This window comes from Streptopelia decaocto, assembly GCF_964273445.1.
Source record: "Streptopelia decaocto genome assembly, chromosome: 6".
NCBI classification, from domain to species: Eukaryota; Metazoa; Chordata; class Aves; order Columbiformes; family Columbidae; genus Streptopelia; species Streptopelia decaocto.
The window spans coordinates 15,622,784-15,638,575 of NC_138660.1; the positions used below are offsets into that span (position 1 = coordinate 15,622,784).

At 37.4% G+C, this 15,792-nt stretch overlaps 1 protein-coding gene across 1 annotated transcript in view; it reads left to right on the plus strand.

Moving 5' to 3' along the window:
- The window catches only part of SLC9A9 (solute carrier family 9 member A9), a 192,144-nt gene that overhangs the window by 71,830 nt on the left and 104,522 nt on the right, over positions 1-15,792 (plus strand). The window contains exons 7-9 of the mRNA XM_082057237.1: positions 3,478-3,613; positions 4,467-4,575; positions 13,942-14,030. Of these exons, the coding sequence (XP_081913363.1) occupies positions 3,478-3,613; positions 4,467-4,575; positions 13,942-14,030 (334 nt within the window). The remainder of the gene's footprint in view (positions 1-3,477; positions 3,614-4,466; positions 4,576-13,941; positions 14,031-15,792) is intronic.

The following is a 15,792-nucleotide window of genomic DNA, read 5'->3' on the forward strand; positions in this document are numbered from 1 at the left end:
TATTATATCCCCTTATAAGTCCATAGAAAAAAAACATTCCTCATCACTCTGAGCTTTCATCCTAAAATGATTTAGCAGATGAGAGGAGGAAAGAAGCAAAATGATCAGCATGGTTCAACTGGTTAATCCTTCTTTCTGTTTCAAGCAAAAGCTACCATCCTAACTTGCAATTTATTGTATAAATAAATATTGCCTGTATTTCCTTTTTGCAAGCTCTGAAGCACTTGACCCTGTCCATTGTTATTTAGTCAAAGAAGCGCATAAGAACTGGAAAGAAAATGAGATCTGTTAAATAGTTTTCTAATAGAGAAAGTATCAGCTAATCCCTACAAGAATCAGTGAGGAAGCTAATTATTATTCTTTACTCCAGCCTGAAGGAGATGCAGAGATAACCAAACTTACATATAGATAGGCAGTAGAGAGTGAGGCAGGTGTTCATGAGATGTATCTATCAAGCATTCACTGAGGACTCAACAAAAATCTGTTATTTCTGTCCCTCCACTCTATCTCATTACAGGTGATAGGTAAAGCTTATCTTTACCATTAGTCCTGTTCATTTATCAATCTCCGAAAAGTTTTCTACTGCATTTATTTTCAGAACTTGCTTAATCCACCTCTGATACAAGTTTACAGAAAAAAACCCATTTTTTCTCATACTAGTTTGACAGTTACAAAACCTCTAATATTTAAAAACTAAACACAGTTGCAAATTTAGTGTCAAAGTCTTACACTGCTTGTTAGTGAACTGCTATCAATCCCTTTTGTATCAGTCAGAGAGACCAGATAGCAGAAGTAGTAAGTCATGCCAGCATGTTTCTTGAATTGTTCTGAGGAAAAGGAAGAAGAGTAGAGGAATGTAAGTTTAATTATGGTTCTCTCCAGTGTTAAACATTGCAATTTTTTAGGTCAAATAATTGGCTTGTCAGGAAGCACTGGAATAAACAGAATAAAATTATGTTCTGTTGAAATATAGCTTATATAGAAAAATTATCAGCTAGATTAGTATGTATTTTAGATGCTTGAAATGGTTAAAAGTTAGTGTTAAAGAAGAAAAATATTCAGAAAAAAATAAACAATAATACCTCTAGTACAGAATAATACAAAATAAAAAACAGAACTAAATACTCTCTGAGCTGCAGGGAAACCTGAGTTCTGGAAAGATTTAGTCCAGAAACCATGGTTAGCATAATGAGCATATGTTGTGTTATGGTGCTTTTAAAAAATCATGGAGTTTGGGGGCATGTTGAGTAGAAAAAATGCCCAGTGAGAATGACTCACTGTACTTGTTCCTAAATAATTGCCCTAAGAATAGGATGCTTTCTTCTAGTTTTTTCCATACCTGAAAGCTATTGATAAATTGGAGGGTAAACTGGAGCTCTAACAGGTCTTGACAAAGTCACCTTTTCTTGCCTTAAAGTTAACATACTTAATAAAAAGTCAGTTAATAGCAATAGTTTACTTTTGACTACTAACTTTTCACTCCATGTCGAGATTTTTTGGTTCTACTTTTTATTACTAAGCATACCTTCCATGGGCAGAGCCCATAATAGAACAATTTTCCTTGATTTTATAGTGTAATAAAATGACCTCTCTGAATTCCCCACTCTGTGCTTGCGGCAGCACCAGCGGCACAAAAGATCAGTTCCTGATCCATAGTTCACTAAGCAATACAGAACAGCAGCCGCACTCTCTTTATACTTATTTAGGGCAAATATCAGAGAACCAAGTGGCTGCTTTGTGTCAAAACATGCCTAAAAGTTTTAGATCTAACAGTTCTGGTTACACAACCAAATAGTTTCAACATTAAATAACTAACCAAAACCTACCTAAGTATGCAAAACAAACTTAGCAAATTAGACTATAAACATACAGTATCACAGCTGATGGGATTTCATTTCATAGAGCTCTTCCATCAGTTTAGAGAATGTTTCTATGGCTTAATATAGTTTTTATTTCGTGTGGGATCTAACAAAACATTTTGAGTAGGCCAGAGACAAGGAACATTTCAAGAATCATCTGAAGGCAAGAGAAGCAAAGACTGACCCCTGGTCTAAGAGAGTCACAGTTGAAAGAGGACTAAAAATGTAGATAGCAACATGTTGTTGATTAGCATTACCTCTGGGAACAATATTTTGTATACTGCTATTAATAGCACTTTCCACTACAAATCATCTCACTAGTTTTGTGGTGGTGCTGATCAGTGTAACTGAAGATACCAGATTTTGGTGCCTAGTAACTTCTGTTGGATTGGGTAAGTATTCACCCCTCATATTTAGTGGTGCTCCACCACATGCCTTTAGAATCCTTGTGCCTTCTTTACAGACTGAAAGCATGAGGTCTGTTTTCATGTCTTCATGTTAGTTGGAGATTCCTAAATGAATGCAACTGTTTAGAAAATCCTCCACATGGAGTTTTATCTCCAAGCCTCATTTCCAGATGGAAGACATCAGACTGTAGGGATCACGTTCTTAATATGCAAAAGCTTAAAATATTCAAGACATTTAAAAAATTCTAAATTTTTAATGCTTAAAATACCAGTAATTTTCCAGCAATCCAAGCTGCTTTCTGGAATCCAATGCCAAGCTCAGTATATTTTCTTTGACAATGAACATAAAAGACCTACAGTACTGAAATCAACGGAACCACAAGATCTAAAAGGTTGCTTAATTAGTTTGGTAGCCTTAGAGCTATTTCATAGCTGTTAACATTAACATTTCAACAAGAAAAAAAGCATGCATAGTTGATGTTACTAGTGTCCTGTGCAGTAACTGACTAGTGGCAAATAACCCTGAAACTCCAAAACACTTTAGTGTGTGGCCTTCCCTTTGGTGGCAGTACCCAGGGGTGGGATACAGGAGATGACCTTTGACAACTGCAGCAATTTCTTTCTGGGGGACAACATTCATTCTACCCACAAGGTTTTCCATGTTGAGCTCTTGATGTGCTTTCAGCTCTATTTATGAAGGGTTACACCAAGAAGGGAGCTACTGGGTGGTTTATGACAAGATTGCTGCTGCAGATTTGGTACCTGCTGTGATTTGTGTCGCCCATTTGAGCCTCAGCCATAAAACTGTGCTTTTTATCAACAATATTTCTGAATATATAACTGCTCCAAAGACATATGGCCAATAAATAATTCAAAGTTATCTATCTTCTCTGCAGTTTTGTTATACACCTACCACCTTTTAATGTTTAGTTGGCCTGGAAACAATATTCTTTATGGAACTTCTAGTATAAAAATGTTTACTGACTGGCAGCAGACTATTGATTTCCAGTGTGATACCTTGAAAATAAACTATTCCGCCCCCCAGCCTCCATCTGCTTTGCTCTTCCATTTGCTATCAGCCCAGAAAAGCCTCATTTTGCATTTTGAGTCCCTAAAAATATCCATTTTCAATTACTGATTCCAGTAACAATGTGACTGAATTCATTATTCCTTTTTCTATTTCTCTTCCCCATCCCTTTGTTTCTTTTCAGCTCTATATCCATTTACAGTCCTAAGGAGAATCCTAATGCATTTGATGCTGCTGCTTTCTTCCAGTCTGTGGGAAATTTCCTGGGGATCTTTGCTGGATCATTTGCCATGGGATCCTCTTATGCTGTTGTCACAGCTTTAATATCCTTTGTAGTTTGTTTTCAAAGAAAAGTATCAATGTGTGTCGGAAAAAACGTGTGATATCTGAGACTGATCATCTTTAGTTTGAGCCCAAACCATGATTAAAGACAAGCAAACAGTCAAATTGCAAGCAAACAGTCAAATCATAATTGACAGGAAATTTCACTTGTCAGAATCCACAAAGAACTATATAAGTTTCTTTCTGACATGACGCAAGACTCTGGTCTTTAGTTTACTATTTGTAAGTAATTACATTTTTACAAAAGTGCTTTGAGATATTCTGAGGTTAAAACATGAATTTATGAACTACAGCAACTTATTTATGAGCTACAAACTAGCACCAATTATACAAAAAAGGCAAAGACTAGGCTACAAATCAAGTCAGCCAGTTTACCTAAACTAGAAACAAAAAGCATATCTGTTGTCCTGCATTTATTCTTGTTTTACAGTTCTTCCTGTAAAATACTATCATCAAAAGGGCAGCAAGTTTTGTCTGTCTTGCATTGACGCAAATGTAAGCAAAAGTCATTTTGTTAACAAAACTGGACAAAATTACTTTCTTTCCCCTTTTTCTGGGAAAAGAATATGCAAAATGCAACCAATTAGGCATTAGTTCACAAACCACAAAAGCACTTGAAATAGCCAACTTGTAGAATTCACCTGTTTAACACCTGTGCTGGATTTTCCTCTTTGTTTAAGAGAATTCAGAAGCTGTATGGTTTTTCCTGCATTCAACTTGTATAGAGGAGTATGGTGGGGGAGCTTGCTTGCTTTCATCCTTTATCAGGTTGGGGGCAATTTTAGCTCACAAAACAGCTGTTTTTTTTATTTTTCCTCAACAACTTTTCAGCACCTGACAAAATTTACAAAACTGTGTGAGTTCCCAATGTTGGAGACAGGACTGTTTTTCCTCCTGTCCTGGAGTGCCTTCTTATCAGCAGAAGCCGCGGGTCTTACAGGTAAGCGGTTCATTTTATTGAATAAAGGCAGTTTAAAAATATGCCTGTAGTGTGGGAAAATGTCTTGTTTATTTTAGGCATGACATCATGCATAAAGCTTCCCAAAGCCAGTTGCTATATTGGATATGGTTTCATCTTCAAGATTAAATCTGTAGAGACATTGAGTAGTTTTTCCAGACAAAGACTTATTAGATCAGGCTAAAGCCCTAAGTTTTCTTCCTCTCCTTTGTCACATTGTCCTGTCCCCATGAGTGCCACCATTAATCCCAGTCTGTTCTGCCCAGCTAGAGGACCAGAGCTGAGGGTAAGTCTGAGGAAGCAAACATACAGAGCACTGTGGCTGCTGGAGACTCTGCCCCTCTGTGCACGCCACATGTCCCGCTCCCTCCGCCTTTTTCCCAGCCATCGGTGGGAAACAGAGGACAGGGTCATCCTCAGCATTGCCAGGGAGTTGCACCCATCTCTGGAATTTTAAAATAAATGTTCATCTTGTTCAGTGCATGTCTAAAACACCTTTTGCAACAGGAGAAGTACAGTCATGTCCCAGTGACAGAAAGATGTATGATTTAATTTTTGTCAATACTGACAAAGAAATCATACAATGGCAGCCAAGTACATACTCAGGGACTGCTTTTTACAACATAAAGAGTCCACAGAATTTTAGGCAAAAATTGTAAAGAATATAGTTTACCTCGAGAGCAAGCTGTTGTATAGTGGGATTTGAAAGAACAGTTTGTTAGAGCTTGATCATTTTGATGTTTTTGATGCTGTCACCTCTGAAATCTAGTGCTCTAGTTACTGTCAGGGAAAGAAAATTGCTTAATAGACTGTTAATGCAGCCCATGCTGGTTTGTTTGCAAAATAGTTCAAAGCCTCTGAAGTCAACAGTTATACTTCTACTGATTTCTATGGAGCCAGCGTGTTCCTTTTTTTATTATGAGCCATACAATGAAACTGTTTCCAAAACGGTATTAACATCTACATTTCTGGCATCTTTACCTTATTAAATACACAAATTTGCATGCTGCCAGAATCTTCAGGACAATGAGTAAAAAGAGGAGCACATGAACAGAACAAAAGGTTGGTATTCCAACACACAGAGAAAATCAGATACCAGCTGGACTGTGTCCATTTTGTGTCTTGATGTTTAACAGCTCCCAGAGATGTGCATGATCACTATATGAAAATGGAAGTAAAGGAGGATAGCTTCAGAAATTCGAAGCTGTATTTTCTAAGTGCTTTGACTTCATTAGTACTGCACTAACATTACACCTTAGAGTGGCTATTTATAGTTGTCTGGTTTCACCAGTTTTGATGTTGCTTTCATTTTCTCTCAGTCTGGTCTGAAATAACTGCGTCTTTGATAATATGATTTTAAACTTCCACTTCAGCAGGAGAATTACCGTATTGGTTAAGAAATTTTCAAGTGACTTAGGTTCTGCTGGGAGCATAGATTTCAGAGGTGGCTCTGATTTCTCACACCCATGCTCAGGCAGCCCGTGTAAGATGCGGTTCTGTGTGCAGTGCAGTCTCCCACACAGGAATGCGCTGCACAAGGCACCTGTTGCAGAAGGTGCAGGGAACCCAGGGAAAGCCACTCATCCTTCAGAACACACTCAGCTTTTAATTCGGACTCTACCATTTCTAGTCTTTTTTAGCTTACTTGCTTTGCCCCTTGTCTTAATGCATAAATCATCTGTTTTACAGTCAAGTGTGTCTGTCCTCAAGAGCAATCATTACAATCAAGAGAGCATCATAACCATGCAATGACCCTGCTGGACCACTCCATTCCATCAGCTAAAGCCCTAGTTTGAAGTCTTTTACTTCAGTAGGCTTGCTTCAAAAATTAACTTGATCCATTATACATTTATGCCTATATTCATCTTCATTTTCCTTGGATATCACATTTCCTCTGTTCATTCCTTCTAAATGAACTTCAAAGGATTAACACTAAGCATCAGTATTTCCCTGTAGCTAGTAAGTAATGTAATTGCAAAATAATTTTATTCTTACAGTGCTTTCCACACTAGTTCTTCAATCACTATGAGCCTTTTGATGTCTTAATATTGAAGTATGTCACAATTTATAAATAACAGGCTAAACTGGTTTTTGGGTAGGTATAGTAAGTGGTAGAGCTCCCTTGTTTAGCTTGCAGATTTTTTAAAATATATGTGAATGAAGAGCAGTGAAGGTCAATATTTTATTAAATATTTCGTCCTTCTACCTCAAGATATCCTGTGATATATAACATACAATACATGGGCCTGACCCTGGTTGAAAAATGGATGTGGTCAAACCAGCAATTCAAAGTAAAAATCTGAGATGACTACACAATTATTGTTTACTGATAACTGTAAATTATAAATAAATGTTATGGTTATTAATCTTATAGCTGTATCATCAAGCTGTGACATATGCATTATGAATTGATTTTTATACAGTAGAATCTAATTTGTGCACTTTCTCATTTGCATCAAAGAATATAATTCCTGACTGCTGAGCAAAGTTGTAGTAACAGCACACTATAGTAAGGTCAGTGTTAATATAGTTGCTTTCATTTTCAAACTTCATTACAGAGTATTTACTAGTAGGCTACAAAAAAAAAAAAGTAATTTAAATTAAACACTTATCAAAATAAATGAGGAAAGTACATCTTATGCTTATTAACTGCCTGTTCTCTTGTTTTATAATTAACAAAATTTGCTATTTTTTAACTGATCACTCAGTCATTAATCTGTGAAAGCTTACATGATGTACATGGGCATTTAATGTTCACCTCTATATACAGCTGTTTGAACTAGGTAAACATTCAAATAAAAACAGATTAATATACCTGCAAAAATGCACTCAAATATATGTATATGGATTTATTTGCAGTTGTGCATTCGATTAATGTATACTTCAAAGTCATATAGAATTTATTAGTGTAAAAGCATCAAAATTATGGCCCAACCACCTCTGATTTCTACACACCAAAGACCTGTGTTATGAAGCTAAGAAAGACAGTAGATCATGAAGTAAAAGTTGTTGGAGGGGATCATCTTCATTCCTTTACTGATTTTCAAAGCCCAGCCCAAAATTATTATTTTCTGATCATTATAAAGGAAATAGCTTGTGATAATAAATTACTGTTGCTTCCTCACCCACAGCAATTCTCATCTGAACGTTTCATGATATGTCTGACACCTGCCTTCTTGTTCAGGAGCTCACAGGAGAGCACAGTCCACTTAGTGAGAACACTTTTCCTCCAAAAATAAATAAGCAGCTTATTATGATCTGGTTTGTCACGGGGGTAGTTTTGTGCTACGTTTGTATTTAGAACATAGCAAGAACAAATGTCACCAACTTCTATTTCCTTTAGTGCTGCTGACAAAGTGCATTTATTCTCGTGGCTGTTTGCTGTTCTGATCTGCTTGCTGTAATTTGTCTTGGATCCGTCATCTATCTCCTTGTTTTTTTTAAATGTTGTGACCAGCTCTTCTTCTATCACTCTCAGAAGGGTTCTATCAAAACATTTCTGCCTGCAGTTCTGAACACTGCGAGCACAATGCAGGTTGGTACCTCATTGGCTTTAGTTCATTGTGCTGGCATTACTCCAAAAAAAGAAAGTTATTCTGAGCTTTAAATTCTCAACTTTATGGTTTTCTTTCCTTTATTCATAAGTACTGTGCCATGTTGTGTCACACAGAGAGGAAGGCAGACTCCTCCCAGGAAGAAGGGACAGCTTAGCTTCTAGGTCAAAAAGGAGACAGATTTCAACTCTCAAGCTGTAGTTCTGTCACTCCCAGGAAGAAAGGATTAAATTTGGGTCTAATCAGGAAAGCAGGCTCTTCACAGCTAATAAGACAGCATTCGCAGTGCTCTGCAGACACAGGTGACAACTGGGCAAGTGTGCCACAAGTTACTAACCCATTGCTTGCCTGTAGGACTTCAGAGATGGCTCTGGGTGATATGTGCTATTGTAAAATGGGAATATCAGGTGGGTCCTGTACTTTAGGGGAAGTTCTAGACATACTTTGCTGACATATAAGCTAGATACAATAGCCTGTGCAGTTTCACTTATCCCATTCGCCCTTTCAACAGCATCACTTGACCAGACCACGAATACACTTGAGTCCATGGTTGGGTCTGGCTAACTTAGGTCCTGCTGGAGGTACAGCCTTTTAAGGCAGTAAGGGAAGAAAAGAAAGGTGGTTGTTTTTAGAGAAAAGTACATATTCTAGCATGGCATTAGGCTGAGATCAATGATCAGTTGCATAAAATGAGGATAGTGGAATCATATTGCTAGTGAACAGGCTCAGGATAAACAGGTAAGCACTCTCAGCGTGTCTAGAATAAAACCTGGTCTGTCTCACTGTAGGAGTTCCAATCTAAATCAAATGCAACAATTCATTTGGAGTTACAAAAGTACATCACCGAAGCACAGGCCTCACTTGAAGCAGCCAGGTCAAAACCAATGATCATTCCTCAGAAGAGGGCCTAAAAATTCCCTCAGCTCAGTTTTTTGTTTCTTTCTGTCACTTCAACATAAAATCAACTTCAGACAACTCCAGAGATGAATGGTTCATGAAAAAAGCACCACCTTGAGTTCTGCATTGGTGCAGGTGTGGTGAAAGAAGCTTTGAATCTTTGCTTCAGTATAAAAAAAATATTAGTCACACTTCATAGACTCAGTGAAAACAGACTGAATAGGGATATTGTTGCTACTGGTTTCATAGCCTCATTACTGCAACAATTTGATGCAGAAGACGGTGCCTCGTTTCCTGCCACTCACGCATTCAGGCTGCACTGGGATGTGCCCAGTAGGTGCTGTGGAGATATTCTGACATAAATATGACTCCAAGGCAAATGTTATCTGATTTAAATGATTTCTCTATTACCGAGTCCTCATTGTTCTCTTTTCCCCACATTCCACTGCATTTGATGAAAGACCAGTTCCTGTTGCTTGGGCATCATCAGAAAGACATCCCTGAACCTCTGGAGGGCTTCCAATTTGGGATGAAAACTGGTCAGTTTACCTTCAGATCTTTTCAAATGAAATTATACGTTTTACCCATTCCCTTGTTTCCCCAGAAGGTAGAGGTTTGGCTTTGGCTTTTTATTTTTCCAAATTCCTTTTTTTACCACTAAAAGACCTGACACCTGCAGACATAATGTCAGTGTTATTGTCTTAAATTAGCAAATTCTGAAGCTTAGATTGTGGGCAGTCACTTGCAAGTATGCACTCAAAGCACACTGTGCATGCTGCTGAAAAGCAAGGGTACACTTCCTTTTGCCCATTTATTAAATGATCAAAAAAAATATTTTGTCTTTCAGAAAAAATATAGGAACTACTTTTAGATTAACACTTATAAACTAATGCTCACGCTATCATGTTAAAGTTCACACTGTCAGAAAAATACTTTTAAAGATATAAGTTACTGCTTTATGCTATACTATATTTTAATATTACCAGCTTTTGTCCTAGCATAGATTTCAACTACAAGTATTTGGTAAAACTAATGTAAGAACAAGTTCTCTAATTGTATAAGCAGGTAACAAGCCAGCAATATTTCTCTATTATATAAGGAGCAAAAACATCAAATAAAAGTGTAGGCTTTTATTTCTAATAAGACCTCTTCAAAGAGGTTGAGCTGTAGCTGAAACTTTACTAGTGACTATCAATATTTTACTGTGAGGTTTCTCAATTTTATATTGAGTGAAAAATTCCAGTAACTTTACAGACACAAGTGGCTGTATTGCACTTCATGACTGATCACGCATTTCAACTCAAAACATTCCGTTTTTACTTTAGGTTAGCATTTTGTTCAGCAGTTGTAGTACCACATATCTCTGTAATTGCTAAATTTGCCACTTAAAAATGAAACAATATGACAGCACTGAAAAGGTGAGCTGAGAGTCCAACACCCTGAAATTAAAGCTCAGAGCACTAAAGGTGGTAAAAGGACCATCTCACTTTAGCTGCCTCCCTGCATCTAATAAATACTTTCTGTTTACAATTCCAGTATTGTCATAAGGTCCAAAGGTCTTATCTGTTTCTCTGTGAAAGAAAGTTTGCAGAAATTTAACAACCTAATTTATGTGCCAGACACAGTTCGTACTGTATGTTGCTACCCAGCTAACTTCAAAATCCAGCTTTAATAGTCTTTACAAAGAAATCCAGATTGCTTTTTCCTTCTAGCTGAAAAGTTCTGTTTGCCTCTTTCTTTAGGCAGTTGTCTTTCCTTTGTAGTTACATTAACATGTAATTGGCCATTACTCTTAAGTAATCATTTTCATGGAAATGCATTACAAACAATTTTCTCCAAGCCTTTTAATGAAGCATTCATTGCAAGAGGCATGGCTGGTACATATTAAGCCTTCAATTGTAGCAATTGAAATATTCCATTGCATTCCCCCAGTCTTCCCTGGAAACGGGGTATCTGGTTTCTACACTTGCATAATTGCATGGTTCAGATCATTTATTCCTATTGTAAAATCAGACTTAGGCGATTTTATTCCTCATGTCACTCTCTCAGTTCACTTACTACCCATAATTAGCACTTTCTTAGCAGTCAAAAAACATTTTATAATCATAGCTGAATTTAATAGTCAATTTTAAAAATGCAAGGCTTGGCACGATGATGATTCATGTTGAAGAAAGCGAATCAGAAACTCTTATCTCCATTTCTGTTACTGAGCCTGGAGCTAATGATACTTAGCAACGTTACTGATTAGCTCTATTTTTTAACTGGAATTTCACTGTTTGAGCATCCCATTGCATATTATTAATGCCTTGAGAATTTTTAAACTCCCCAGATCAGTTCTTCACAATCAAATACACTTACTGAGAAAAAAGACGCATTTAAGAGAACAATCAAACCTCACAAAACCATGAACTTCCTGAAACATATTTAGCAGTAACAATCTCACTACTCCCCACATTATTTACTAGAAAGTCTTGGTGTAGTTAGAAAAAAGAAAACTAGACATAAGAAAATAAACACTAAAAAACAAAGACACAGCAGTTAAAGCTCAGTGGAATTTCTCTTGGATGCAGGTATTGTGTTCTGTAGAAGTGATACAGGTAAATTTACAACATCAAGACAACCCAGAAGCAAAGGAAATGTCCACAGTGGTTTGTGGGGGAAAAATATATACATATATTGGCTTTCTCATTTTCTTTCTGATGGCGGTTATCCCTTGTGCCAAATTCATCTCAGAATTTTTTATTCCATACTTTTTGTTCTATCAAAAGCATATTAATTCCAGGCCTCACTTCTTCACAGAAACAAGAAAGCCTTGCAAGTGAAGTAAGGTGGATTTTGTTGGGCAATATTTTCATGGTTAGTAATCCAAAGAGAGTCAGAAATTTGAGAAAGTTTGGTAAAGTAATAATTACTTTAACTGGTATGTGGCAGTGTGTTGTTCCCACATGCACACACTCCCCCACATGCAACAGTTTTAACTTTGTCTAAATTTTTATTTACCATGCTTCCTTAACTATACCGTGCTTTAGGGGAGGAGGAGATTTCACCCACCTCCAGGGCCCTCTTGCTGCTAAAATTCAAGCCTTTAGAAGTTTGGATAAGCCTAGTAAAGAACCTATCAAGGCACCAGAACTTTCACCTGACACTTGCTTAGTGCATTACCATCCATTTTTCCTGTGACTGCCTGAAGCCTGGCCTGCTCCTACTAATCCTTTTGAAGTAGCAGATTGTTTTCTACTGGGTTTACCATGTCAAAGCCTGCAGCACTGTAGATTCTGCCCCCTTTACTAAGCCTCTTCTTGCTGGCCTTTGTAAATTCAGGATGCCACCATCCTGGAGAAGCTGGAGGAAGCCTTATCCAGTTTCAAGTCCAGGATGGAGAACAGACTGAGATTATTTTCACAACTCTACTGCATCCTCTTTGCTTCCAGTTTAACTGGTTTATATGTTTCAGTGCTAGTTTAACTCAATAAATGCCTAGAAATCTGCTGCAGTCACATTGCAAGAATGAATATTACCTAAACCTGCACGGGTAACTTTTGCTTGCTTTGTTGCCTCAATATGTTTCCTTGGATTCATCAGTCTTATCTCAGCACGTCAGCAGCCTATGAGCTAAAAATTACCTAAAAATTTGCAGAGCAACCCATGAGGAAGCAGAACTAAAATGCTAATTAGGGCACAATTTAGATCTTAGGAGGCTGTGAGTATTAGGGCTGAAAGTCACAAGAACTAAAGTGCGTGGGGGGATGGTGGAAACTGCCTGTGTGTGTGAGCCCCGGCGAGCACGTGTGTGTGGCACCATGCGGGCTGGCTCTGGGCACACCAGTGCTGCTCCTGGAAACACAGCAGGACTCACGTGCTCCTCGTGCTTCAGGAAATGTGCGTGGACATTGTCAGGGAATGACAATTGGAATGGACATGAGCAAGCCCTGAGCTGTTATGTATATAATTATCTATGTAGACATGCCCCAAGTTTGGAAAAAAAAGCACAGAGATTTCCTCCTCCATGGGCATTTGCATATGGTTACTGGTGGACACTTATTTTTGCTGTTCCATTTTCTCCCTGTGTGGGTTCCTTCTGCCTTATCTGTGTCCAGAGCTGACAATCTTATCAACTACTTTAATTATTGTACCACACTACAGTAAAGTTATTCAATGTTTCTAGTGAGGTAGAACCAGGGACAGGGAGGAAGTATTCAAAAATAAGAAATATAATTCAAACTTATTATTATTCCTGACAAAACTGCTGCCCTGCTCCTCAAGACCTTCCACAAGCTGGGAAGTATAATTACTGCCACATGGCCACAGCCATTGGCGTGGTCATCGTGGGCAGTGCGGCTTGCACCTGCCAGAGCATCATTTTTAAGCGATATGTTGTTGTTGTCTACGCTGCACATTGTTACTCACTGCTTACCATAAGGGTCACAGTCAGGCACAGATAGAAACGACATTCCCCTGTTGCAGTCATTCCATACCAAGTGCTTTCAAAGCATTTAAATGTAATAAAATTAGTTTTTACTTTCCTACCCAGTCTATACCAAAATTTTCAAATAATCTGAAGTCCTTCATATTACAATTATGTTAGGCTTGCCTGTCAGTCAAATTATGGTCAGATATTAACCATGTATTAATTCAAACAAATTTGCTACAGTTCTGGGCCAAATACACAACAGTGGAAATGCTGTGAATGCCTGATGGACCAAGTAGAAGATTTCATGGTTTTTATCAAAGGAAAAAATTCTAGTTTGATTGCAAGACGCTCTTCTAAAACATATCTTAAAGTTCTCTTGTTATAAAATGCTGTTAATGGTCTAATTAGCTTTTTTAATGTGGCCCTTTGACAAACCTGAGTAAGAAAATAAAACCTGCTGACTCTGTTTTTTTCTTTGAATTTCAGGTATTGTTGCGGTCCTTTTCTGCGGAGTCACACAGGCCCATTATACCTTCAACAATCTATCACCAGATTCCAAAATGAGAACTAAACAGGTAGGGCATGGAAATAACCAACTTTGTGTCTTCAGTGGGTGTAAGGACTAGACAGAAGTCAGAGGTACTGAAATACGGCTGAATGGAGATTCATTAATGCAAATTAGAGGTTTATATCTTCATGAGGGGAAAGACCAGAGATTTTGCCAGGAAAACAGTAAGAATTCTCTTGGTAAGCAAAAAATATAAGAATCGGTTCCTCCCAAGAAATCTGAGACGTCAGTGAAGGAGATGAGGATAAGGAAAGAATAGGTTACACCAAGTTCCATACGAAAATGCTATGAACTTAAGGAATTCAAAGAGCTCTGGTAAATAAGAAATGATCTGAGAGATTGGATTCATGTGGATTTTTGCAAAGGGATTGTATAAACTGCAGTCTGGCCCACAGACTTGAGCAGTGACATTTCTGCCTCATTAAAAATCTGTCACAGTTAGAAAGAAAGTGATTTTTTCCATTGTGTTATTTAGTGTTCAGAGACAAGAGAAATTTGGTCAATGGTTTTCTGTTTGAGCACATGACTAGTGCAATCGTAATTATTTTTTAAAACCTGGGACTGTTCTCACTACTAGATACATGGCATTGCAATGTTCAAAATAATTTTCAGTATAAGAAGTAATTTTAGACTACCTCACCGCTATCTAGAACCTGTGTGAAGCCATTTAAATGCAGTTTTCTTCCCTTTTAATGTTGACTCATATGTCACAAGAACCCCAAATTGTAGAAAATCTATCTCCTAGAACAAAATGGAAACATATGGTCCAAGACTATAATTTTCATGATGCAATCTGGTACCTTTTTCAGCAATTCCTCTGTTTAAGCCATTGGAAACTTTACATTAAAAGATTCATCACTTTTTGCACATCTCAATTTAATCAAAAATCCTATTTTCTATCAAGCAGTTTGATAGAAAAATACTGGCCACAGTATCAGTTCAACTGTCAGACTCTCGCAGATTTTAAATCACAAAAAAGTTTCTGGTCAGTACTTCCAGAATAAAGCTCAACTATTGAACAGGATAATTCTTCTCAATTGCATTTCCCCACACAAGTAGAGACTGATGCTTTCAAAAAGTATTCCAGCAGAGAACCCTTCTCTGATCACTGTATCATAAGAGAATAACATTTATACCTGCTATAGAATTATTTCTATTTTGCAGAAATACTGAACTTCATATGCCATTACTACCCTGGTGTATAACTTTCACAATTTTAATACAAGCTTTTTCAAGGTTTCATCTGCACGGTTTAATGATGCAGAGCATCAGAGAAAGAGAAAAAAGAAAGGCCATAGTATTTTTAATTACATATGAACGTTTTCCACTACAGAATTAACCAACATTTTGTTTAAATGCTTACTGGTTTTGTTCATTTTTACGCTTTCATTCCCTCCCATTCAACAATGCAAAAGAAAATATTGAAAATAAACTGAATCTTCTCTTGGACAGCCAGGAAAGGGATTATGTGTTTTTCTATGGAGCTACGAGTTTTATGCACCCCTTCTATTCTGTTTTTCTCTTCCCTATAAGCTCTTAATCCTCAGCCTCCCTTACTATATGGTTCAAAAATTGTTGTTAAATTCCTCTGAATTCTTCTAATTTATTTTCCAATCCAAATATTTCCCTTTCACATGCAGCTGTTTCAGGGAGACCTGCACTGCCTCTTTCTCTCCCCCCAAGAATTCTCTTCAAGCAAATTTACTAAGCCACACACTTGGCATTCTCATAATCAAATATGACTCCAGTGCATTTTAAATGAATATTGT